Source organism: Phytophthora sojae, assembly GCF_000149755.1.
Source record: "Phytophthora sojae unplaced genomic scaffold PHYSOscaffold_3, whole genome shotgun sequence".
Classification (NCBI taxonomy): Eukaryota; Oomycota; class Peronosporomycetes; order Peronosporales; family Peronosporaceae; genus Phytophthora; species Phytophthora sojae.
The window spans coordinates 4,919,199-4,942,788 of record NW_009258117.1 but is presented as its reverse complement, the minus strand read 5'-3'; the positions used below and the strand labels follow the sequence as shown (position 1 = coordinate 4,942,788).

Here is a 23,590-nt window from a genome sequence, read left to right as displayed (position 1 = left end):
TCTAATATTTGACGGCACCTCGCTAAAAAATCTAATGGTGCCTAAAACGGACTTCAGATAAGAGGCTGTTTCTCTTTTCTTTCTGCTGCTAGATTTTTTTAACCCCTTGAGTTCTTCCCGCCCCTATCAGCCAACATAACTTGTATGTCAAGGATCAGGTTGGCAATACCAAAAATAAGATAATTTGATATCTTGTATGTTACATAGCCGTATCATAAACTAGCCCCTTTGAACAGGATCTCTCATTAACATGTATATCCATGTTACCGCGCTTTTTAGATACAGTATATGAGCTTATTCTGTATAAGTGGTAGCAAAAACAGGGTTGAAGCGTGATAGAGATTTGGCAGGTACCCAGCATAGCCGTTTGAAAATGGTAATCAAAGGAAACCACGGACAGATGCTAATAGCCAAGACGGGACATTCAGTTTTGCTTACAAAAGCTAGTATACTTCTAAACACAACAATGGATGAGTCTAACGTAGCCATGATTGCTATTAATCGCTGGTATCATCAGTACAAAAACGATGGCATGCTGAACAATAGCAGGAGATCTTCAAGCCTGTACCATACATGATAGAGAATTTGGTATGGTGTCTGGTATATGATAAAACAACTTAGGGAAATATGTTGTACTCGGTTTCGGAGATGCTAATGACGCCAACTTCCAGTTTGGGGCATCGATCGAAATTGTCATGATTATAGCAAACACAGCATAATGCTGAGCGAGAAGCATTGATGGGTTACTCTATCTCTAGACAACAAAACAGGACCCATATCTATAAGTAAAATCAAGAAATGTGTCTCTGTGTATTGAAGATACGTCACTACTCCGTGATATCTACATTGACGTTGGGAGCGGATACACGATACACCGTCGGTCATCACGTGTACATACCCAGTTGCATGTATACGGGGTTATTTATAAGCCCACGCGATCGTAGCTACAATCCCTCCCACAGCACTGTCCTGCATTCGCTGAGTTTGGCCTCTACACGATACACGGGAGCCCACGTTAGTATGGATCAATATGCACAGTGAATCGTAGACATGCAGCTGCTTACCGCTTTTCGTAGCATCACCTCGTCACTAGCGTAGTTCGAACCGCAGTCACAAGCCGAGAAGGCGCATGTGCAGCGAGAAGAGCGCGTCTTGAATTGACAGTGCCTTGCGATACACGATAGCAAACATCTACACAATTAGGCCCAGCATAAACGTGTATATAGATTCTAATACTTTCATACCTGTCAGTGTTCGGCTGTTTCAGAGGTCCCTTGCGAATCACGGCAGCTTTCGCGTTTCTTGGTAGTGCCTACATAGGTTTTATTATAAGCATACATGTTAGCTTAGCGGCTCAAATGATCAAGGTATTACATCAGCACCTCGTCGACCGCATCTTATTCTTAGGTTTGATATAGTGAAGCCGTTGGAGAGCCCTGGGTTGTCGCAGCGTCCTCGGCACCTCGTCGACCGCATCTTATTCTTAGGTTTGATATAGTGAAGCCGTTGGAGAGCCCTGGGTTGTCGCAGCGTCCTCGGCACCTCGCTGGCCACCGAACCCGGGTCTGTGTGCTGAAGCCGGCGAATCTGAAACTGAGCGAGGCAGTGTGTGGCGGGGAAAAGAGACCCGCGTAAATATATAGATGATGAACAAGCACGGATTCGCCTTTCACTTCTAATATTTTACAGTCTATGTGTACACGAATACTTTATGTTCAACAGTGGGAGGGACAGGGGATACCACCTAGCCCTTGTTGATTTGGTATTTGTAAGGAGTCATACAAACATCAAGTCCGAAAAGCTTAACGTGGACCGGTCCACGTTAAGCTTTCCATCCTATCGTGTACGGTCCACGCTCTCGCGTTCAAGGGGTTAACAAGGGCGGACCCTAATAACGTACCTATAACTGGATTTCTTCGAGAAGACACATATTTAGGTACCAGAAAGAGACTACCAGTGCAGGCACAAGAGGTATCATTGGATAGGTCTTACTGCCACTAGGTTAACGGTGATGCTTAGAGCTGCACTAGTGCACCAGTTCACGAGAAAAGAGCACACGAAGTTTGCAATTCATGCGAATCTTCGACATAAATTTCGGCAATGCCTTTTCATACGCAAGTTATTTATGATAGTGTGCGTATTATGTTTGTCAGATTAAGAGATCGACGATAGTTGTAGACACTGGGGTATTCCTGCTAAACGGCTTTTGCTTGGAACCCCGCTGCGCAGGCGTCTTCCCCACAGATTTGGATGCGAGGCCATCACCGAAATAATCTGACACGTATTTTTCAGCGCGACCTTTGAAAGCCTGCAGTCAAAATTGACTACGTCTAAGTATGGCATCTTGCAGAAGAACGTAAATACTGATGAAGCAGAGGGGTCTCCGCTATTGATGTATCCCGTTCCGAAATATGGCTTTGATCTGACAAGCGCAGGACAAAACGAATTTATCAGTTTCTCGGTAATACTGTACACCGTTAGGGACCGCGCCTGTTAATCACAGCGTGAAACGGAGCAAATGCGCAGCTTTCGGTTGAGGTATTGCGCGTCACCTAACGAATTTTTTTGTAAATAGTTATGCCCTGAAAACCGGAGTGTTGTTTCTTATGTGGGCCAGAGAAGTATTATGTAGCGGACTACTGGTTTTCAACACCAATTCAAGGGGTACAGGCATCCCTTTGTCATCACATACAACCCACCTACACCTACAGTGCGCGCCAAAATGATAGGACCACCTTGAAAAGTTCTCATAACTCGGTCAATATTGATTTTTTTAAGGTGCGGTTTCGAGGCTAGTTACAAAACACGCTGGGAAAGATCAGGTATGCGCTAACTCTCGCGTTTTTGTACTCTATGCGATAGCCCACATGCCAAGTCGACACAAATGAGGACCACCCCCATCCCAATACAAAATCCTATAAAAAGGGAAAGCCTGTACAAAGCGATATGACTGGGGATTTGTATGGCGATAATTTCCACCGGGCGCGCACTGTATTTACCCTACCCGCACTAACAAGCTGAAACTCGATCTATACTTGGAGCAACTATTTATGTAGCAACAAAACTCTTCGTTGAATTCGTCAGTCGCAGATCCTGGCCTACCGCCTTATCAACGCCAAATAGACTATACGCTAAGACGCCTATTTGACCAGCGTTGTACATTTTGACACCCTGAGCTCTATTGCCTTTAGCTGGCAAGCCCCGCAGCAAGTTTAGCGAGGATCTGTATTTACCAAGCGGTGTCAATACGGTACCTACACCCACCGTCTGGACTTTTCGCTTGTCTGCTCTGCTTGGTTCTGCGTACAGCAGCTTGATGCTAGCGCGACCGCGCTTCCAGCTCTGTGTGAGCGTTTGTCGACTTTGGTTGGGTAGTGTAGGGTAGGAATTGTTGATGGTGGCAAGGAAGGATATTGTCATCCTTGGTCAAGTACTTTGAGCTGTCGGTTGATGGTCATGCTCATATTGTAGGTAGTAGAGGAACACGAGAGGGAGGGGCCAAAGTGCCTCCTGGGTCTTGGCTTGTGGTGCTTGAGATGGAAGTGGTGGAACGGAAAGTGGGGCCGCATACCTCTCACAAGTACCAAAGCTGCATTGACCCAACATGTATTTTAGATGCATCCTTAAGGTCTTATCCTAACTACTGCGAGCATAAGAATAAGAGGAAGTCTCCGACACTCCCCCTTGCTCGCATCGAGCACGCAACAATGACTGCGACCTTCGCATCATTGGAGGTAATGAACTTCAACTTCCGCGCGTACTGGTGATGTGGCGAACCTCGCGCATCATCATCCTCTGGTGAACATCACCACAGAAACACATGCGACCATCGCATCATCGCGACCTTCGCGGTGTTTACTTGGCGGTGAACATCACCACCATGCAGACCGAAGCAGCTCGGTCGTCTTCTGCTTCCACTGCTCCCCCTGGTTGGTCTCGGCGACAGACTCCCAGTATTTCGCGAAATGGTGCGAACTTGACTCGAGCTAGTGGTTTGGTAAATATATCGGCTGTCATCTGATCAGTGCGGCAATGACGAACTGCGATTAGCTCACGTTCTCCAAGGTTGCGGACATAGTGATAGCGAATTTCAATGTGCTTCGATCCATTGTGCTTGCCAGGCCTCTTGGACAGTGAAATCGCAGCAGTGTTGTCACACCAGAGTGTTGGCACCGCGTACTTCCACGTCAGCTCGTCGCACAGCCCTCGCAGCCACATCACATCACGCGCTCCTTCATCAATCGCCACATACTCGGCCTCCATCGTGCTCTGCGCGTTCAGTCCCTGTTTCCGCGAGCCATACGACACTACACTGCCATTTAGCATAGTGACGTAGCCACTGACTGACTGTCGGTCCTGCTGGTCATTTGCATAATTAGCGTCGCTGTAGGCTTCCAGCCGCAGCAGCTCCACCTCTGCTGAACCAGTGACCTTCATTTTAAGCCCAAAATCCATCGTAGCTTTCAGGTATCTCAGGACACGTTTCGCCTGCGCAAAGTGATTGGCACCGTGGTTGGACATGTACTGCCCCAGTCTGCGAACCACGTGCGCGATTTAAGGTCTCGAGCCTGAAACGAGATACTGCAGGGCACCAATTATTTCTCGATAGGGCAGCGTGTTCATCTGAGTGGCGTCAACTCGTTCTTGTTCGATGTCGCTTGTGCCGCCCTCAGGTGTTGCTACGCCACGACAGTCCTTCATGTGAAATCGCCGCAGCAGCTCCTCGATATAAGCTGCTTGGCTGAAGAACACGGTGCTCAGCTCTTTGTCGATCACAACTTCAACTGCTAGAAAGTACTTCACTGGTCCGAGCGCGACAAGCTCAAAGCTCGTGGGCAGTTGGGATGCGACGGCTTCCCATCGCTGACTTGTGCCCATGAGAAGCAGGTCATCTACGTACACCGTCAGTAGCATGACGATCTCCCCCTGCTCCTGAAGAGCGTAGAGACCGTGATCACTTTCAAGTCGAACGAAGCCAAGTGCCACGAGATGACGGTGCAGAGTTTTGTTCCACACGTGCGGTGCTTGCTTAACGCCTCATTCCCCGGGCACATCTGTGAAAAAGATAAAGTCCCGAACATGTCGGAGCCTCTGTCAAGTATATACTACTGATTTGTATAGTAACTTCTAAGTACGAGAGTCTTGCAATGTTTTTGCATCCTTTGTCGCACAACACCTCCGACATACCTCCGACTTGAGTACAATAATCTCTAGATTTTGAGCCATACATGTCAGAGGTGGCATTGCTTGCATTACGTCTGGTACAAAATGCGCAAAGTCATTGCCGGCCCCGTTACATAGTCGCTGCCTTTATTGTACAGCAATCATTCATTTACAGGTACAGTACATGTACTGTACCGCATTATTTCGACCTCCCGGTACTAGCATCCTCTGTCCCCTGAAGCAGACTGCTCCTGTGTGAGAGCTACTCATCGAGCCGCCTAGCCATCCGGTCGCAAGTGCGCGCCCAACTAACCCCGCCCCCCGTGAAGCCCGAAGTATCGAACCAGCAGAATGAGACAGCGAAGAGGAAAACATGAGCGAGTCATGGTAGAAGATCAAACCTTACAGAACATCTTAGCAGTTAAAAAAAATCAATAGACGATCTGACCCTCATCATGTACCGTACCGCATTCGAGAAGGAGCCACACCCGCACCAGCCGCGAGAGGGTACTTCGAGACGACCTCGGCGGACACTAAGCTCGTGAAGTACTTCAAGCCGTCCTTACTGGTTTAGAACGTCTTCTTCATGAATGAGAACAATAGAAAACCACAGCATAGTTTCTTTTGGGGGATAGTGTACACTGAAGAAACGCGTACTCGTTACGGATACGCCTCAAGACTATACCCGTGTCGACAAAAACGCCTCCACAGACAGTGGTCACCTCGCCGTTGCAGCCACGGTCGACATCACCTCACGTTCTCCACCGACTCAAATTCAAACGAAAGGTCTTCAGCTAACGAGAACGATAGCAAACCTGACGTCACCGCTGCCGCCACGCTCACGTCGTCCACAAGCCCATGCTAGCCGACACGGACCGTAAAGCAACTCATCACCACCAGCCCGGCGAACGACGTCTGCTTGTAAGGTTGCATGAATACTTCTCAGTGGAAGTATCACGTCGTGACTTCTGCTTCTGGAACTCAACTGGCAGCGGCATCGCATAATACACAGCGAACTCTGGCATCCACCCCCCGTGTAGAAAATGTGGCGACACGTCGCGGTGAGATAGATACCGAACGTGGCCGAAAAAGCAGCGCCCAACGCCACCAGCATGACTTCTCCATCAACAATACCAGCGAATGTAGATGTCGGCATACGCAACGGACGAGTCGAATCACTGACGCTAGTATCTGCTTGCGCCACTTGAGCAATGGCAGCAGGCGGGTAATACACTTGGACCCGGTAGTCCAGTCCAGACTTCATCGGCACCACCGCGATATTACCGTAGAGCACGCCGCCCTAGCCGATCGACCCGTTCGACATCAGAACAGACGAATAGGTAGACTAACGTAGCGATCACAGCATTGGCTCCAGTGTCGCATCACCACGTAAACACCGCCACATTTCAGGCCGCAACACGCAGCTCCCGTTACTTTAGATGCCGCACCGCATCATGGAAATGCTTCAACTCCCCCAGGTCCTCCATAGTCCGATTCTTGCAATCCAGGGACTTCACATCCGCACCCAGACTCTTCACCAGAATATGCACCGTGCTTAGCTCGCCTGACATCGCTGCAAGGTGCAACAGTGTCTGACCGAATTAGTCCGGTGCGTCCGAGCTCACTTGAAGGGACTGGAACACCACCACGATCTCTACCACGTCCTTATTAGCCGACCAATATACCGCTGTATCTCCGTCCGCGTCCACGAGCGACACATCAGCTCAATTTCTGACACAAAAAGGCAACGGATGCCATTCTGCGCTGCCAACAGCAGCGGCGAGCGGTACATATTGGCGACGCGAATGTTGATCAGCACGGGCGTCAATGTATGGAGTACAGCTGCGCCCGCCCGTCCTCACAAGGGAAGTCCATGGGCGCTCCAATGAAGTGCAACTAGTGCAGGAAATCCCGCTGGTCTTCTGCACTGCCAGTAAGCAATTGGGTGGACTTGAACATTTCGGTGCTGCGTCGCTAATCCGCAGCTGCACGAATTGTCCAAGATCATTGAGTCTGACGCAGTCGAACATATAGGGTCATGGGCGGTTGGTCCTCCGGTGGCGCGTAGTCGTGTTGAACGTACTGCGGCCGTAACCCAATGCGTGTTAAGGGGAGGCAGGGAAGCTTCATTGGGTAGGGTAGTTAATGGGGAGTCATCTTGGGTTAGTAGGGGAGGTTGGTGCCTGTAAATGTCGCTAGACGTCCACTCCGACTTCAGTTCGGCTCGAGATACAGAGGAATGGTGTAATGAACGAGAATATAGCCATATTGATGCCTCCCAGTCGAATCCCGCCGCTCGATCGCCCTTGCCCTCCTTGCCCACGAACATGCACCCCACCGCAATCGGCATGTTCGGCTGCAGATCGGACTCTTCGGGTCGTAGGGCGTGAGCGCCGCGTTCGTGCGCAGTCGCTGGACGAGGTCCAGGTTGGAGATGAAGTCGCAGCCAAAAGCCACGAGGCCGCCTGCACCGTCCTCGATAGTCTTTATGGCGTCGGCGCGATCGAAGTGATGAGGACGCCCTTGCAGATATCGCGGAAGTGACACTCCACACCATCCACCAGGACGTCGGAGTTGTCCATGTGCAAGCCACGACGCTCAACCACATGAAGGCAGGCATGATCAGCCGCAGAGCTTGTTCACGACGTACCCGTAGGTCTCGCGCGGCGTCGAGTCCTTGCAGTCGAAGGTCTCACCGAATGGAGACAGTCAGACACCGACCTGGCTGGACGGCAGGCTGGAGAGCACAAGATGACGCGCGCGCGATTCACGATTCTGCCGCCGTACTTGTCCGTGCGTGTGTTGACGCTGTCGCTCAGGAACTCCTCGAACAGGTGTCTGTTGGTGGCGTGGATCTCGACGCCACCGAAGCCCGCGGCGAAGGCGTTCCCGGCGGCTTGTAGTCGGCGACGTTGTCAGGGATCTCTGCGACGTCGAGTGCGCGCGGAGTCACGCACTTGTTGCGGGCTTCGTACATGACGGCGTGGCTGCTGTCGATGTTCCCCATGGTCACGCTCGATGGCACGGGCAGCTGTCCGCTGCGTTGGTTAAACGGTGTCCGACGCGGCCGGTGTACCAGCGTTGCTTACGCCCTTGTCATGAATGGTTTTGGTCACGGGCCTCCAGCTCACAAGCTGGTTCGGTTCGAAGGACCGGGCGCGCCGAGGTAGCCGCGAGTGGGGGAACCGATGTTGGCGGCCTTGGTGATGAGCTGTCCGCCGTCCGATGCGCGCTGCGAGTAGTAGAGTGCAAACCGATTAGCGGGTGTGCCAGCGTCCCCGTACGGGCACGAGCGAGCGGGACCATGGCGATACAGCGCTTGAGCGTGGCTTCGCTCCTACTACCAGGAATCCCAAAGTTACAGCGATCGTCGTCGCGGAGATGATGCGGTACACGGCAACAGGCGAGAGGCATGAACGATGGATACGGCAGCGTTGTTTCAGAAGCGTCGATGTCGACACCGCCGTCCTACGAGAGAGAGAGTGGGCTTCGCCAACCTACCGTGCTCTGGGACGTTCGTATAGGTGTCACTGGTCAACTCCCTTGATGGACACCAACGATAAAGAAAGCGAAATATATTTATTCGTCAATCATTGTATTGATTCGATTAAGCTTTTCGCGGGCGCGCTGAAAAGAACCACCTTGATACATTGCATTTTGCATCAGACCAAGTTGATGCTATAAGGTCTTGATCTTGCTTCTACTTTCTTTGCCGTCCTTGATAAGTGTCCTTACCGCAAGACGCACTTGATGGCTATCCAAGCCGTTGGGATAAATGTCGGACTCAATGTCGCGGATGCGCTGGTCGGTCTTTCCGGGTTCCGCTTGAGCAAGGGTGATGTCGTCCATGATATCTTCTTGGAGGGCACGAACTCTCCGACGATCTTCCTCCCGGCGGAGGGCATGTCGAGCCCAACGCCGATCCAGCTGCTTGATGTAGCGGACCAGGCGATCCGACATGCCGTCCGAGCCCCTCCGAATGTGATCGGCTGCCTTTAACGAGTCCGCGTAGCACATCGGGCACTTTTGCTCACTCAAAACGCAGCACGGGAAGCCTTCACCGATGGTCTGTTGGTGAACGCGCAACTTTTCGCCTTCGACAGTGTACGTCATGAACGTGTTCTTGAGGCTGTGAAATGTCAGCATCCACGAGGCTTCGTCGTCAACCAAGCTCTGGACGAATACGTCCCACGCATCGGAGAGCGCATCAGGACTTGTACGGGCGGGAGGGTCGAGCTTCATAGCCTTGGACTTGGCATAGAATCGCTTCTGGAAGAATAAATCGATCAGACAGGCATGAGGGTCCCACCCGTCCGCAATGACGACATGATGTAGCTCCGAGCAGTCGAACAATTCCCTACCGCGACCGTTCCGCCTGTGTTTCCGCATGAACGGATTGTAGTCATCTAGCCATGGGTATCGCGTGCTCGTCAAGCGTAGACCAAGGCGCTCTCCCCCACCGGTGATCACACCAGCAGACCACACCTCAGTCTCAGCAGGACTCGAACTGCCGCCGGTGATGACACCAGCAGCATTCGGTACGTCGACACCCACCGAATCATCGTCAGAGGCTCGGGGGGCTTACACCACCAACGTAGAACGCCGGCTCCTTCTGGTGCACAGGGTCGACGGGTTGGGTTACTTCCGGGTCCGGTCGCGGAGTGAATATGTCCTCGTCGTTGCTTTCAGCTTTGGCTTCTTGGTCGGTCGGCGATGGCGGCTTGTCGGCCATTTTGAGACGTGGTGGTTGAGGGAGGACTGGTGGAGGGAGAGAGCCAGCATGAGATGACATGTCTTGTGCTATATTCAATATAAATGGATGTAGGAAGGGCGACATACTTGAGATTGACGTGCTTGCCACAATACAATAACTGGTAGTTAAGCAGGATGGGCGACATAGCCCAAAGGATATGATGCAAACAGTTATTACGGATTGGGTGCAAAAATCAGGAAATACCCATTTGGTAATTACGCTGAAGTCTGACCCATTTACTGGTAAAAACTCTCAGTGCAAACGTGTGGCTAGTAGGTACTGTTCGCTTCGTCAAGTTCTATCCGCTAATGCTCACGCGGCGCGCATTTCAAATGTTGCACTCCCTCCGGTGCCATCGTCAAAAAGGGCCGTGACCTCAGCTTCCTAACAGGACGGCTCGACAACGTCGAGTTCGTGCTTAGGTCCTTAGCGTGCATCTTCCGTCCACGCTGGTGCCACCGAAGCGTATTGACACGACTTACGTTGCATCAAGCCGGTCCAAGAACCGTACCGCAGAAACAGAACAGGTGGCAGAAAGCTTTGCAAAATATAGCTCAACAGGAGCCTGCTCCTCTCACACAGCACGATATCGTACTACTTGTACGCTAGAATATATTATTTTATTAGGCTGTGTAGTGTTCATGCTCGGATCATGGATCCCAATGCTCATGTGTTATTGTTCGCGAAACGCCAGAATGAGATACATACACCACCTTGGCGAAGAAAGACAATATCCAATATCACGCCTAGGGTTCTAAAACTGTGCCTTCATACGCACTGTCAGTGCGACGTAACTGTAGTATATTTTAGCTACCTCTTCGGTCATTTACCTGTGACGAGAAGCCCTCCCGTTTCACGCATGTAGTGGCATCACTCCAATGGATCCCACCACCACCTCACCACCACCACAACTACTGTCGCTGGGGAGTTAGCAACTATGGAGATCGACTTCAATCGACACGATAACTTGCCGATTTACTTTCCGAGTACTACACGCAGATCCTAACATTACCTCATACCCACGCCGCTGCCATGTCCGACACGTTCAAAGGCATTTCGTGCGTGTTCTCCGAGACGAATGTGCTGGTAACGATAACGGTACACACTACTGTACTAGAACTGATCCGTCGTGCGCTGCCGGTACCTCGCAACATCCACAAGGAATCAAACCCAGTTCAGCCGTTCAATCTAGGCGACAGAAGCGGTAGGTGCACCCGCAATAAGGTCTACGACGATCGCGGCCTAGCCTAACGTCGCGGCCAGTCAGTCAAAGGCACTATCTGAGCTGCCCAGCCGAGCAAGTTCAACTGAATACTAATGTTACCTTGTTCGGACATGAAAGAGTTCCCGGCATGTCACCTTCGTCGTTGTTGGTAACCACTGTTTTTTGTTGTTGTCACTGCTAATTATATGGTCTCCGCCACTACCAATAAGGGCTCGTCGACGGAAAGGGGAAGCGCATACCTATCGTAGTGAGTGGGAGGTTCCCGGCACACCAACCGGCAGAGTAATAAATGCCGAAGGAGGGAAATACCGCCAAAGCTGGATACGTTTTGTTTTTGGTTGTTGACTGATACTGGCCCACTGCAGCGTTGGGCCAGTGCCGCGCTTGCTGCATGCGCAACCAAAATGGTTGACGTGGTGAGCCGAAACACCAGCGCCAACCTTCTCGCGGGCCATTTCGATGGCGCAGAAGCCGAATTTCCCCGCGTCGTTGCGGGTCTCGATGAGGCGCAGCATCTCAGCCTCGCCCTTCTTGAACTTGTCGGCCTCGGCGGCCATGCGGCCCATGCCCTATCAGCTCCGGCAGCCGCGGTTGCTGGAGATGGTGGTATCAGCCCTAGCGCCCGGCTTCTTATCGTGAGCGGACACATTCAGCATGCCGTTGACGTCGATCTCGAACGTCACCGCGATCAGCGGCTCGCTGCGCTTGACGGGCATCAGGTCCCAGACATTGAGCTCACCCAGCTTGTTGTTGGATGCGACGCCGACACCCCCACCCTTGTAAATGGACGTCTGATAGTCATCCGTCGTGTACACGCGTGTCTTGCGCACGGGGTCATGTCCACCACCACCAGCAGGTTGGCCGCGGGTTGGCCACGTCGTATTCTGCTTCGGCGACCTCTCCTCTCCGTAGTACGCTCGTTTTCTTGTAGTTACAGTTTTTACATCAAATCTAATTATTGCAACCGTTAATCGAACGATTTTGCAAAGATGCTCCATCTTTTATGAGATATCCACACCATAAACCCATACACGCGTTATATAAAATATAATTGTAACGTCTTACTTTCAAATAGAAATCTGTATTCACATATTATCGTGATGTCATTGCTCGCTTTGCTGCACGCCAACGGGCCGGCACTGCCGCCAAGGCTCACGCTACTGCACGGCAATGGGCCGGCATCGACGCTCCATCGCTCGGCCCCAGGCCGGCACCGTCGACGAGGCTCACTGTGCTGCATGGCAATGGGCCGGCATCGACGCTTCGTTACTCGACTGCAGGCCGACATCGGTTTTGACGCTCGCTCTACTGCACCGCATGGCCATGTCAGCGCCGTTGACGAAGTTGCTGGACCGTTCAAATTGTTCTCGATGTGAGACCCGGCGATCAAAACGAAGGCGCCTGGTCGAAATTCTTGTCAGAACCACCAAAAGCAAACAATCAACCGAGAAGCGATATGGCAAGATTTCCTTCCCGTGGCGCTTTCAGCAATAGGTGCACGGCGCTGAAGGACGCTAACACCAGCGTTGATCCCTATGCCAGGATCGTCCTTCGTAAACACGTCCTGCGCCTGTGCGTTCCTGGCCGAGACGTAGACCGAGAGCTTAGCGCATTCTTTTCAGCTTTTAGGGGCTACCACACTATACGAATTGCTGACATAAGTAAATACTTTGGTGGAGGCGGCGTCAACTCCCGCAGTGAGAGCGGTCGAGGCGGATGGCGCAGTGAAAGTAGCGCCCGTGTACAAGCTTCATGGGGGTGGGGCGCTTTGCACCAAATGCAAAGGCAAGTTGGCCGAGTACGAGGCGGCGGCCGCGGTCGAGAAGTAGGGAGCGGAGATGACAACATCCGTGCAAGCGCTTCGCAGGGCCGCAATCAATCGCGCCAAGGGCGAGGGCCAGACGGCCGAGAAGGGCGCCCGGCGGTGAAGCCATCGCCCATGGCCGAGTTTCGCAAGGCCGGCGTCAATTGAGCCAAGAGCGAGAGCAAGCGCGCCGCGCACGAGGTGGAGACAGCCGCGGAGAGGGCGGGCGGGCACGAAGCAGCGTCGATGGCAGCAGCGGTGAAGATGGCGGCGGAGGTGAACGTGCCCGTGGACGCGTTTCGCAGGGCCAGCGTCAAGTGCGCCAAGGGCGACGGCAAAACGGCCAAGCACAAGGCGGCGTTGAAGCCACCGCCCCAGGAAGCGTTTTGCAGGACCGGCGTCAATTGAACCAAGGATGAGGGCAGGAGAGCCGTGCACGAGGTGGCGGCGGAGACAGCCGCGGTGAAGGTGGTGTAGCTGAGACTTTTGATGGCGCGAATGCTACCAGTAGCGATGCCCAGAGTAGCGATGACGGGCCCGAAGATGGCGTCGGTGATGCACAAGTTGAAGATCAAGGCGTGATGCATCAAGTCACAGCGGATTTGTCCGATGGCGAACACCCGTGCAAGATTGGGCGCCTCCGGTACACCAAGAGGGGGTTCCTCAAAGACTCGGAAATTCCGTTTGGCTACGTACGGAAGAGCGCCAAAATCGGTATTGAGAACAAGGAACGTGACGATCGAGTCGAGCGTCGAGCGTCCAACCTCCCAGCCCCCGCTCGTCTGCCAGCCAGTAGCAGTAGCAGTTCATGCAGCAGCAACTCTGATAACGACGACGATAGCAGTTACGTGCTTAGTGAAAGCCCTGGCGGCAGCCCAATTGACAGTAGCTTCGGAAGTGATTGAAGCTATAAGATGAATACGGTGATAGGACTAAGTCATGCATATTGAAACGATAATTGAATCGAAGACCGCATTGCCCTGCGCGTAGCTGAAGTGACCTCTCTCAGTGACTGTCTGAATGTCCTCCTGCTCCTGGATCTGTTACTGCTGCTCCAGCATTCACTGAGGGCGTGTGCTGCATTTTGTAGCTCATGAGTTCTTCCTCATCGCTCCCCGTCGTCCGCGCGGCACTCGATGCCGATGCTTCCCTGTCCGACGCCGTAGCCGAACGTGTCCATGGGCAGAATCTCGTCGATCCTGTCGCCCAGCTCGCCAAGTCGGAAGCAGCAGGCCGCCACGATGATGGCGTCGTAGTCGTCATGATCGTCCAGCTTGGCCTGCCGCGTCTGGATCTCGAAGGTCGGGAACTGCTTGCGCAGCAGCGCCTCGCGCCGCAGCGAGTCGGTGCCAATGACGCTACCCTCCGGCAGCTGCTTGAGCGTGGTGAGGCCCTTGGTCTTGTGCTTGGGGTGGATCACGGCCGCGTCTTCAGGGATCTCGCGCTTGGTGATGGCGGCCGGGAGGCCCTCGGGCAGCGTCGTGGGCATGGCCTTGAGTGATTGCACGGCGAAGCTGACGGTCTTGGCCAGCGGCGCGTCCTCCAGGATCTTGGCGAAGAGGCCCGAGGCCGTGCTCGTGCCCAGGTCGCTCAGGTGGCGGTCCAGCACCTGGTCGCCCACCGTGTCCTGCTGCTCCACGACGAAGCGCAGCGCCGGGAATTTGTCCTCCAGCATGGCGATGACCGTGTTGATCTGGGCCGTGGTCAGCTGGTTCTTGCGCGACGACACGTAGATGGTGCGCTTGAGCGTCTCCGTCTCGGCCGCATCTTAGTCGCAGTCATGGCTGACGATGGAGGTGGTGATGATGAGGTGATGCAGATGCTGTGCTGACTGTGGTAGAGTGGTGTAGAGTTAGTGTGGTGGTGAGTGCGGGCCAATCAGGAAGCTGGTGGGTGCATCACCCAATAGACTCGTAACGAGCGCCGGATTGGCCCATGTCGGACATATACAAACTTGAAGTGCGTTTGCTACGTTGTGGGGCTAGACTGAATCCAAGGGGCTAATGTGGCCAGGGTGGGCGCGTGCTTTCCGCGCGCTCGATCGAGAATTACTTGAGTCGGAAAAAGTGAAGTCGAGACTGGAGTCGCTCTCTAACTTACACGTAGGACCCGTAGTCAACTTTGCAGAGCTGTAGCAAAACAGCTCGGTCACTCGCTAAATTGATGTTGCTACTACTTGACGTACGAAACGGTGCCGCTCCGTAGGTGAATGGCAGCCGGAAGCATGAGAGTCGGCTCTGGAAATGGTGTCACCGCGTCTTGGGGCTTTGGACGTCACTTCACGTAGAATCCAAGAATGCTACTCCAGCCAAAGATTCCAGCAGCTGCAATCCTACACGAATGAATTGAGCATCTCTCAATTTGCTTGGTTACGCCACTACCCACATGGAGCAGTAGAACAGTCTCATTGTCAAGACTGTGATCGTCCAGTTTGTCAACAACTACGCCGTTCTCTGCTACGTTGCGCTCCTCAAGCAAGGCTTTGAAGGCTGCGATATCAGCTGCATGCACGAGTATATGCTCGCCATCGTGTTCTGTTCTCAGCTGTTCGTCGGCAACATTACCGAGGATAGCATCCCGCGCTTGTTCATGTACATGAGTAGGTATCGCCTACTCGGTCACTTGGACGACTACAAAAAATCTGACGGTGAGCGCGAGCTCTTCATGGCCCAGTATGACCGGCATGGCACGTTCGTGTTGTCAAGACTGATGTGACGACGCCTCGCCAAGCGACCGTGTGACGCGAACGCGTCATCAGTGAGGTTGGCGTGACCTTCACTGTGTTGTACCGCAATCATTCAGGTGATTACGGGACGATGATTACGTCACGGTGATTACGCCATGATTGTGGGTACAGGATTGTGGGTACAAGATGGACATCGACGTGGCGTTCTCTGATTGGATAAGGTAACTGTGTATCCAGTAGAGAATCCAGTAGGGTGTATCCAGTAAGAGGTATCCAGTAGCAGGCTTAGAGGTAGCACGCGGTTGCGAACTAAGGACCTGAATCGAATCACTTTGCATTTTGCCAACTACTGCTCAAGTGCTCTTCCTTTTGGTTATGAGCCCAAGCCCCGTCTTCCCTGACCAAGACCCCGACTACGCCTTCCGCGACCGCCCGCATCAACAAGTTCGACGGAACCAACTTCCACACATGGAAGTTCAAGATGCAGATGGTGCTGGAGGAGCGCGAACTGTGGGAAGTGACGAGTGGGGAAGTGATGCTCGAGCAGTGCACGACCGCGTCGGACCAAGCGACGTTTCGCAAGAAGTCGCGCAAGGCGCTGGCGATCGTCTGTCTCGCGATGGAGGACTCGCAGCTGCCGCTGGTGCGGTCGGCGAAGGACGCGCATGATGCATGGTCAAGACTTCGAGAAGAAGAGCCTGGCGAACAAGCTCTTTCTTCGTCGACGGTTCTTCACGACAACGATGGACGAAGGTGATGATGTGCTGGAGCACATTAACAAGCTCAAGACGCTGGCGGAACAGCTCGACGCGGTCGGCGCTCCGGTCAGCGAGGACGACTTGGTGATCACGCTTCTTGCCAGTCTGAGCGAGTGGTACCAGTTCCTCATCACGGCGTTGGAATCGCGTTCCGACACGCTGACGTGGGAGCTCGTGACGTCTCGGCTCCTGCACGAGGACATGAAGCGCAAGGAACAAGGTGGCGGTGCTGACGGAACCGCGCACGCTCAAGGTCAAGCGTTCATGACAAGCGACAACGGGAAGCGCAAGGGACGGCAGGCGCAAGCGCAGAGGACGAGCGCCTGTCACTACTGCGGCGAGCACGGACATTGGATCGCCAAGTGTCCGGTGCGGATCCGCGAGAACGGGGAGCGGCAGAGGCCGCAACGAGCGAACGTCGCGCAGGTCGAAGATGACTCTGGCGACTTCCTCTTCTCGGTTGGTGGCGACACGGGTGCCTCCAAGCTGAGCGGCATGTGGCTGGTCGACTCAGGGGCGACGCAGCACATGACGTACTCGAAGGAGTACATGAAGAACTACAAGAAGATCTCTCCGGTGGACGTGCATCTGGCGGACGACGGCGTGGTTCAGGCGGTGGGGAGCGGCGACATCGTGATGTCGATGCAGACACCGCGCGGCATGAAGAAGGGTGCGCTCACGGGTGTGTGGCACATCCCGAAGCTGTCGCGCAACCTGTTCTCCGTCGGCCGCTTCACCAAGGACGTCGGGCCAGTGACCTTCGAGAGCGACGGGTGCTTCGCGGAAACGAAGGGTCTCAAGTGGAAGCTCGGCGCTCGCGAAGGCAAAGGTCTGTTCAAGCTCTGCATGACGCCGAGGACGCCTGCTGACGAGGCCAATGCGGCAAGCTCGAAGAATCGCCAAGGGGACATCACGTCGTACCTCTGGCACCTTCGACTTGGTCACATCGGCCATGGTGGTCTCGACGCCATCGTCAAGAAAGGCTACGGCACTGGCATCCCAATGACGTCGGTGAAGCAGTGGGAGGTATGCGACGGGTGCGCACTCGGCAAACAAACGCGAGTAAGCTTCATGAAGTCGTCGCCGATCCGTGCGAAGCAAGTGCTGGAGGTGGTCCACAGCGATGTGTGCGGTCCGATGCAGACGGCGCCGTTCGGAGGCAAGCGCTACTTCGTCACGTTCATCGACGACAAGTCGCACTTCTGCGTGGTGTACCTGCTACGGAACAAGTCGGAAGTGGCTGCCAAGTTCGCTGCGTTCGTCGCGTTGGCTGAGACGCAGACCGGCAAGCGAGTGAAGGTGCTTCGGAGCGACAACGGCGGCGAGTACACTTCGGGTGCGATGACCAAGTTGTGTGCGGATCGCGGCATCGAGCAGAAGTTCACGCCGCCATACACGCCTCAGCTCAACGGAGTGGCCGAGCGAATGAATCGGACGCTGGTGGAGTGTGCGCGCTGCATGCTGGAGCACGCCGGGTTGTCGAAGGAGTACTGGGGAGAAGCGGTGATGACGGCCACGTTCCTCCGCAACCGGTGTCGGACGCGCGCCATCAGTCACGACAAGTCGCCGCACCACGTTTGGACCGGCAAGAAGCCTTTGCTGGCCAACCTCAAGGTGTTCGGGTGCCACGCGTACGTGCACGTGCCGAAGGAGAAGCGGTCGAAGTTCGACGCTCGGTCGGTGCGCTGTCGTTTCCTCGGGTACTCGGAGCACGAGAAGGCGTATCGGTTCGAGGAGATCGAGAGCGGTCGCGTGTTGGTGAGCCGCGACGCGCAGTTCATGGAGGATGTCTTCGACGGTGGGAGACGCGACTACGCTTCGAAGGAGGTGTTGGTGGGTCTTCCGACAGATGATGATGAAGACACCACGGATGAAGAGACTCAGTCCGGATCAGACGAGAACAGAGAAGAAGCTGCGCGGAATCAAGACTTTGAACCCGGCAGCAAGCGACACCCGCGCACGCAGTCGCTCGAGGAAGCCGTGGAGGTTCCGGGTGCCAAGCGGTATGCGGTGCCGAGACGACAGCAGCCGCTGGACGAGATGTCTGCCGCAGCACAAGAGAAGGAAGACTTCGAGGCTGCGTACGTCGTGGATTCAGTGGGAGAGATGCCGACAACGTTCAAGTCGGCGATGGAATCCAGCGACGCAGACAAGTGGAAAGAGGCGTGCGACTCGGAGGTGGAGTCGCTCCGCAAGAACGAGACGTGGATCCTGGTGCCACTGCCGAAGGGACGCAAGGCGATCGGCAGCAGATGGGTGTTCCGCGTGAAGGAGAACCAGTCTGGAGAGATCGAGCGGTTCAAGGCGCGACTGGTGGCGAAGGGGTTCTCGCAGAAGTACGGCATCGACTACGACGAGACGTTCGCGCCGGTGGCCAAGTTCACGTCGATTCGGGTGTTGCTGAGTCTGGCGGCCAAGTACAAGCTCACAGTGCACCAGATGGATGTGAAGACCGCGTTCCTCAACGGCTTGTTGGACGAGGACATCTACATGGCGCAGCCGGACGGATATGTGGACGGAGATCGACCCGACTACGTGTGCCGGCTCAAGGGTTCGCTGTACGGCCTGAAGCAGTCGCCGCGGATGTGGAACAAGACGATCGACGAGTTCATGTTGAAGCTGGGGTTCAAGAAGTGCGAGTCCGACCACTGCATCTACTTGAAGCGGGACAATCACGACATGATGTTCGTGGTACTGTACGTGGACGATCTGGTCCTCGCCAGCAGCAGCGACGGGATGCTGAAGGACACGAAGCAGGCGCTGAGTGACCGGTTCGAGATGACTGACATGGGCCAGCTCAAGTACTTCCTCGGTATGGAGATCGAGCAAGATGTGGCGACTGGGAAGGTGTCGGTGCGGCAGACCAAGTTCGCGAAGGACATTCTCGAGAAGTTCAAGATGGATGATAGCAACCCTGTAAAGACACCGCAGGATCCGGGTCTGAAGCTGACCAAGGCCATGTGCGAGGGAGGCTGCAAGCACGACGAGACCATGGCGAATGTTCCGTACCAGAACGCCGTGGGCTGCCTCATGTATCTCATGGTGGGGACTCGTCCGGACCTCGCAGCGGCAGTGGGAGTGCTGAGCCAGTTCGCAGCGGACCCATGTCCGACACACTGGCAGGCGCTCAAGAGGGTCTTCCGCTACATCCGAGGCACGAAGACGCACGGCCTCGTGTTTCAAGCGAGCAGCGAGGACGGACTGCAAGGCTACTCGGACGCGGACTGGGCTGGCGACATCGAGTCTCGACGGAGTACGAGCGGCTACGCGTTCATGATGAACGGCGGATGCATCAGCTGGCGAAGCAAGAAGCAGCGCACGGTGGCGCTCTCGTCGACGGAAGCCGAGTACATGGCGCTGTCGGAGGCCACGCAGGAGGCGGTGTGGCTCAAGGTGTTTCTGTGCGAGCTGTGCGAGATGGCGAGCGACGAAGCGGTGAAGATCTACGAGGACAACCAAGGCTCCATCGCGTTGGCCAAGAACCCGGAGTTCCACAAGCGCACCAAGCACATCGACATTCGCTACCACTTCGTGCGCGAAAAGGTGGAAGACGGTCAAGTGGTGTTGCAGTATGTTTCGACACTCGACATGCTGGCGGACATCATGACGAAGCCGATCGCGGCACCGCAGTTCGACGCGCTCAGGACGAAGCTGGGCATCGTGGTCGCTGACGAGTCGAGTGGGAGTGTTGTCAAGACTGATGTGACGACGCCTCGCCAAGCGACCGTGTGACGCGAACGCGTCATCAGTGAGGTTGGCGTGACCTTCACTGTGTTGTACCGCAATCATTCAGGTGATTACGGGACGATGATTACGTCACGGTGATTACGCCATGATTGTGGGTACAGGATTGTGGGTACAAGATGGGCATCGACGTGGCGTTCTCTGATTGGATAAGGTAACTGTGTATCCAGTAGAGAATCCAGTAGGGTGTATCCAGTAAGAGGTATCCAGTAGCAGGCTTAGAGGTAGCACGCGGTTGCGAACTAAGGACCTGAATCGAATCACTTTGCATTTTGCCAACTACTGCTCAAGTGCTCTTCCTTTTGTTCGATGACTACATTGAGATGGCGCTTCAGTTTGGCTTCATGACTACAATGTTCGTCGTGGCCTTCCCCTTCACGCCTCTGCTATCGTACGTAAACAACTACTTTGAGATTCGTCTGGACGCATATCGCTTGATTTTCGGGTCGCGGCGCCCCCGCCCACGTAATGTGCGCGGTATGAGGGTAATGTACTCACCCATCGTAGTGTGCACCAATGCCACCGTGGTAGTCTTCATAGGCAACTTCTCCAACCACCTGGACACACCGACCCGCGAGTGGATGTTCTAAATATTCATTGGAGGCATGTTCCTGTTCAAGTACTTCCTTGATGTGTGCATCGATAACGTGACGGTGCAAAAGTACCGCCAGGAATATCAGCAAGTGTCTGTTCGACATGCCCGACGACGACGTCAGTTGTCCGATCGGCGACGACTGCGACGACCCGGAGAACATGCTCATGATTGATGACGAAGACGCTTCGTGAGCGCAACCCACTTGCATGAAGTTCGTCGTCGAGGTCAAGAAGCTGGCCTGCGTGTTGCTTTCCCTAATGCTTAAACTGTTACAGTCAATCCCCTCAGTAAGCGCACCACTACCTTCAAATACCCCGTAAAATCAGATTGAAGTAAAGGACATATCCTGATTTAACCACTCTTCATTATTTCCGATTCCCTTTCAAATCGCTTCCAAACCCCCACCGCGCTAACTGAGGGGTTCGACTGTACAGTATCAAACACCAAAATGTCGTGTTTCGAAATGATTCTGCGTGTTCAACAAATGGCTACACTCATCATGCTGCTGATTTCGTGCGTTTGAAGGGGTGTTTTCAGCCAATCAGCGCCGAGAAAGTAAGCATAAGCACGCCACTGGTGTTCTCCCGCGGCTGGGCCTTCGGCGGAGCTGGGGATGAGGCGTCAAATGAGCGCTGGCACATCGCTGGACGCGGGGGATGGTGGCGCTAATCACAGCGGCGGTTTTGGCTCCGACGTCGACAAGGAGGCAGGTGGAGGCGACGAAGACGCTCGTCGCCACGCGGACGATAGAGAGGAGAAAACCGCGGAGCCCAACGCCTCGGGCCAGTTCCAGGCGGACGACGGTGCATGGGACGGCTTTGAGACCGCATACAACGTGCACCTGCAGCCCTCACCGGCCGCGCAGAGCGTCTCGTGGCTGATCTGCGTAGCACGAACGCGAGGGTGCATTTAGGAGTGTGGATATGTGGTGTGTTTCTACCGCATGTAGCAGTCGTTCGCTATGCGCTGCGTGACTGCCCATTGTGTCAAGCTCGGCAGATTTTTAAAGCTGCGAAAAGTGGTCTGCTAGCCACGGCAGCGAGGGAGATGCCGACGGCGAGCTACTCTTACACTGGAACGAAGCAAGACCTCTACGTCTCAGTTGGTGGAGCGTTATGATCGTGCGGGAGCATGGTTTTTCAGGTGACTGACAATGTGCGTCGTGGTTTTGTTATTTTGCTAGCAAACTCCAAGACTATAATACAAAAATAAAAGTTGTGACGCGAGCTGGGACCGTACAACTGACCCACGAAAGACAGCGCCATATAAATGTCCTTCACTGCGGTGCAGTATCTTGGAGCGTTCTTCGGCTCGGTGATAGTCGCGTACTCGAACAAAATGCGCAGGTCTCCCCATAAACAGTAAAGCACAGCACGTAGGACTCGCCAGCAAAGATTTTGCTGAGCCACGTGCCGGTGTTGCACGAGATGTCTTAGCCGGCATGCTCTGTAATACAGCTTGTCTGGCAAGTGCCCGCGTCTGGTCGCTACAGACATCAAATATCCATGCATGACGTCATACTGCAAAATCATCCAGCCTCGTTGCACAGCGTAGTACACCGCAGCGCGAATCGTGTCGAACCGAATTACAGGAGCAAATGTCTCATTGAAATTGACCCCATAGCGCTACTTAAACCCGTGTATAACGAGCCTAGCCTTGAAACGCTTGACAAAGCCTTGCTCATCCTTTTTCACCGCAAACACCCAGCGATTGGTGATGACTACAGCTGTTCCAGCAGAGTTTATATCCACTACGATCCATACTCCATGACGCCGCAGCGACTCCAGTTCTTCGTCCATTGCAGCTCTCCAGTATGCTGCATACAGTGAGCGCATCGCCATTCCGTACGTCCGAGGAATAGGAACATCGCGTGTATGCAGCCGAGAAGTTTCATGAGGATCCAAAGAATACCTCGGCACTTGCAGCTTTCGCCTGGTTTTGCTCGGAGCTACAAATTGAGCTCGAAGCCGTTGAACTTTGTGTTGCGCTTCCGTTTGCGGCCAAACCGAGATACTTGATGGCGTGCAACGGTATCATGTTCGCCGGGGGCTGCACCAGAAGCTGCGGTAGGCTCATTGCCGTGCTGCGTCACAGTTATGGGCTCGTTCCTTGGTCATTGCTCAGTGACCGGCTGCGTCACTGCCACAGTGGAGCCACAGGGTTCAGGAGGGCCTGGTCGCACTAACACGCTTTCCTTCATCGAATCGAGCCGCACAACATCTTCAATCTGCATTTGCATAGGAACAAGAGGAGCACGGGCTGGTAATTGATGATCGCCGTGACTGAACGCGTTCGCCAGCAGCTTCTCGATATATTCTAGGTCAACAGTGTAGTCTTCAGCCCAGACTAGATTCCCCCCCGGTGAGTTGAAACTCCCCCTGACTCCAAGTCGAGAACCTTGTAGCCGTTGGTGCTGGGCGAGTATCCCATGAGAATAGCAGTACCCATTCTTGAGGACAGCTTCTCCTTCTTCTTCCTTGAGGCGCTCGCAATATGATAGTAGCAGAGTGAGCCCCACGTCCGAAGCCACGAAACATCTGGGCGCTCACCTGACAGCAGCTCATGCGGCGTGCGACCTTGAAGGACTCGTGTCGCTGTCACATTTAGAGTGTAAACCACGTGCAGGGCAGCTTCTCCCCACAGACTGTGGGGCAGGCAAGCTGGTCATGTGCAGAAGAGACCGTAGCTTCGGGAGAACAATGCCATTTGCACGTTCAACGATCCCATTTTCGTGAGGCGTGTATCCATTGGTGGTAGTGATTGCAATGCCATGCATACTGCCGAACTCGCGAAGGTCAGTGTTGTCGAACTCGCCGCCTTGGTCCGAGTGAATCTCCTCGCCTCGCCAGTGGGTAGCACGAT

General features: G+C 54.2%; 7 protein-coding genes across 7 annotated transcripts; 2 read left to right on the top strand and 5 right to left on the bottom strand.

The window, feature by feature from the left end:
• Positions 1-7,785: 7,785 nt before the first annotated feature.
• PHYSODRAFT_259374 (hypothetical protein) lies at positions 7,786-9,895 on the bottom strand (the record flags this gene model as incomplete). Its single annotated transcript, XM_009525256.1, has 7 exons — positions 7,786-7,839; positions 7,935-8,001; positions 8,121-8,201; positions 8,295-8,396; positions 8,873-8,877; positions 8,911-9,432; positions 9,749-9,895. 7 exons carry the CDS (start codon positions 9,893-9,895, stop codon positions 7,786-7,788), a joined length of 978 nt encoding a protein of 325 aa, XP_009523551.1.
• A 1,836-nt stretch (positions 9,896-11,731) lies between these two features.
• Positions 11,732-11,974, bottom strand: PHYSODRAFT_383637 (hypothetical protein; the record flags this gene model as incomplete). The annotated part of the gene is made up of 1 exon (XM_009525255.1): positions 11,732-11,974. A coding segment is annotated over one exon (243 nt), but the record flags the coding sequence as incomplete, so codon positions are not given.
• A 411-nt stretch (positions 11,975-12,385) lies between these two features.
• On the top strand, positions 12,386-13,850 carry PHYSODRAFT_328897 (hypothetical protein; the record flags this gene model as incomplete). Its single annotated transcript, XM_009525254.1, has 6 exons — positions 12,386-12,513; positions 12,630-12,732; positions 12,821-12,966; positions 13,009-13,065; positions 13,122-13,328; positions 13,403-13,850. The coding sequence occupies 6 exons, from the start codon at positions 12,386-12,388 to the stop codon at positions 13,848-13,850; spliced, it is 1,089 nt and encodes a 362-aa protein (XP_009523549.1).
• Positions 13,851-14,050: 200 nt separating this feature from the next.
• On the bottom strand, positions 14,051-15,353 carry PHYSODRAFT_328896 (hypothetical protein; the record flags this gene model as incomplete). Its single annotated transcript, XM_009525253.1, has 2 exons — positions 14,051-14,701; positions 15,327-15,353. 2 exons carry the CDS (start codon positions 15,351-15,353, stop codon positions 14,051-14,053), a joined length of 678 nt encoding a protein of 225 aa, XP_009523548.1.
• A 715-nt stretch (positions 15,354-16,068) lies between these two features.
• Positions 16,069-16,592, bottom strand: PHYSODRAFT_491098 (hypothetical protein; the record flags this gene model as incomplete). Its single annotated transcript, XM_009525252.1, has 3 exons — positions 16,069-16,090; positions 16,197-16,265; positions 16,339-16,592. 3 exons carry the CDS (start codon positions 16,590-16,592, stop codon positions 16,069-16,071), a joined length of 345 nt encoding a protein of 114 aa, XP_009523547.1.
• A 1,197-nt stretch (positions 16,593-17,789) lies between these two features.
• PHYSODRAFT_492902 (hypothetical protein) lies at positions 17,790-18,170 on the bottom strand (the record flags this gene model as incomplete). Its single annotated transcript, XM_009525251.1, has 2 exons — positions 17,790-17,910; positions 17,947-18,170. The coding sequence occupies 2 exons, from the start codon at positions 18,168-18,170 to the stop codon at positions 17,790-17,792; spliced, it is 345 nt and encodes a 114-aa protein (XP_009523546.1).
• A 2,316-nt stretch (positions 18,171-20,486) lies between these two features.
• On the top strand, positions 20,487-21,641 carry PHYSODRAFT_259654 (hypothetical protein; the record flags this gene model as incomplete). Its single annotated transcript, XM_009525250.1, has 4 exons — positions 20,487-20,524; positions 20,805-20,915; positions 21,004-21,015; positions 21,404-21,641. 4 exons carry the CDS (start codon positions 20,487-20,489, stop codon positions 21,639-21,641), a joined length of 399 nt encoding a protein of 132 aa, XP_009523545.1.
• Between the last annotated feature and the right edge of the window lie 1,949 nt (positions 21,642-23,590).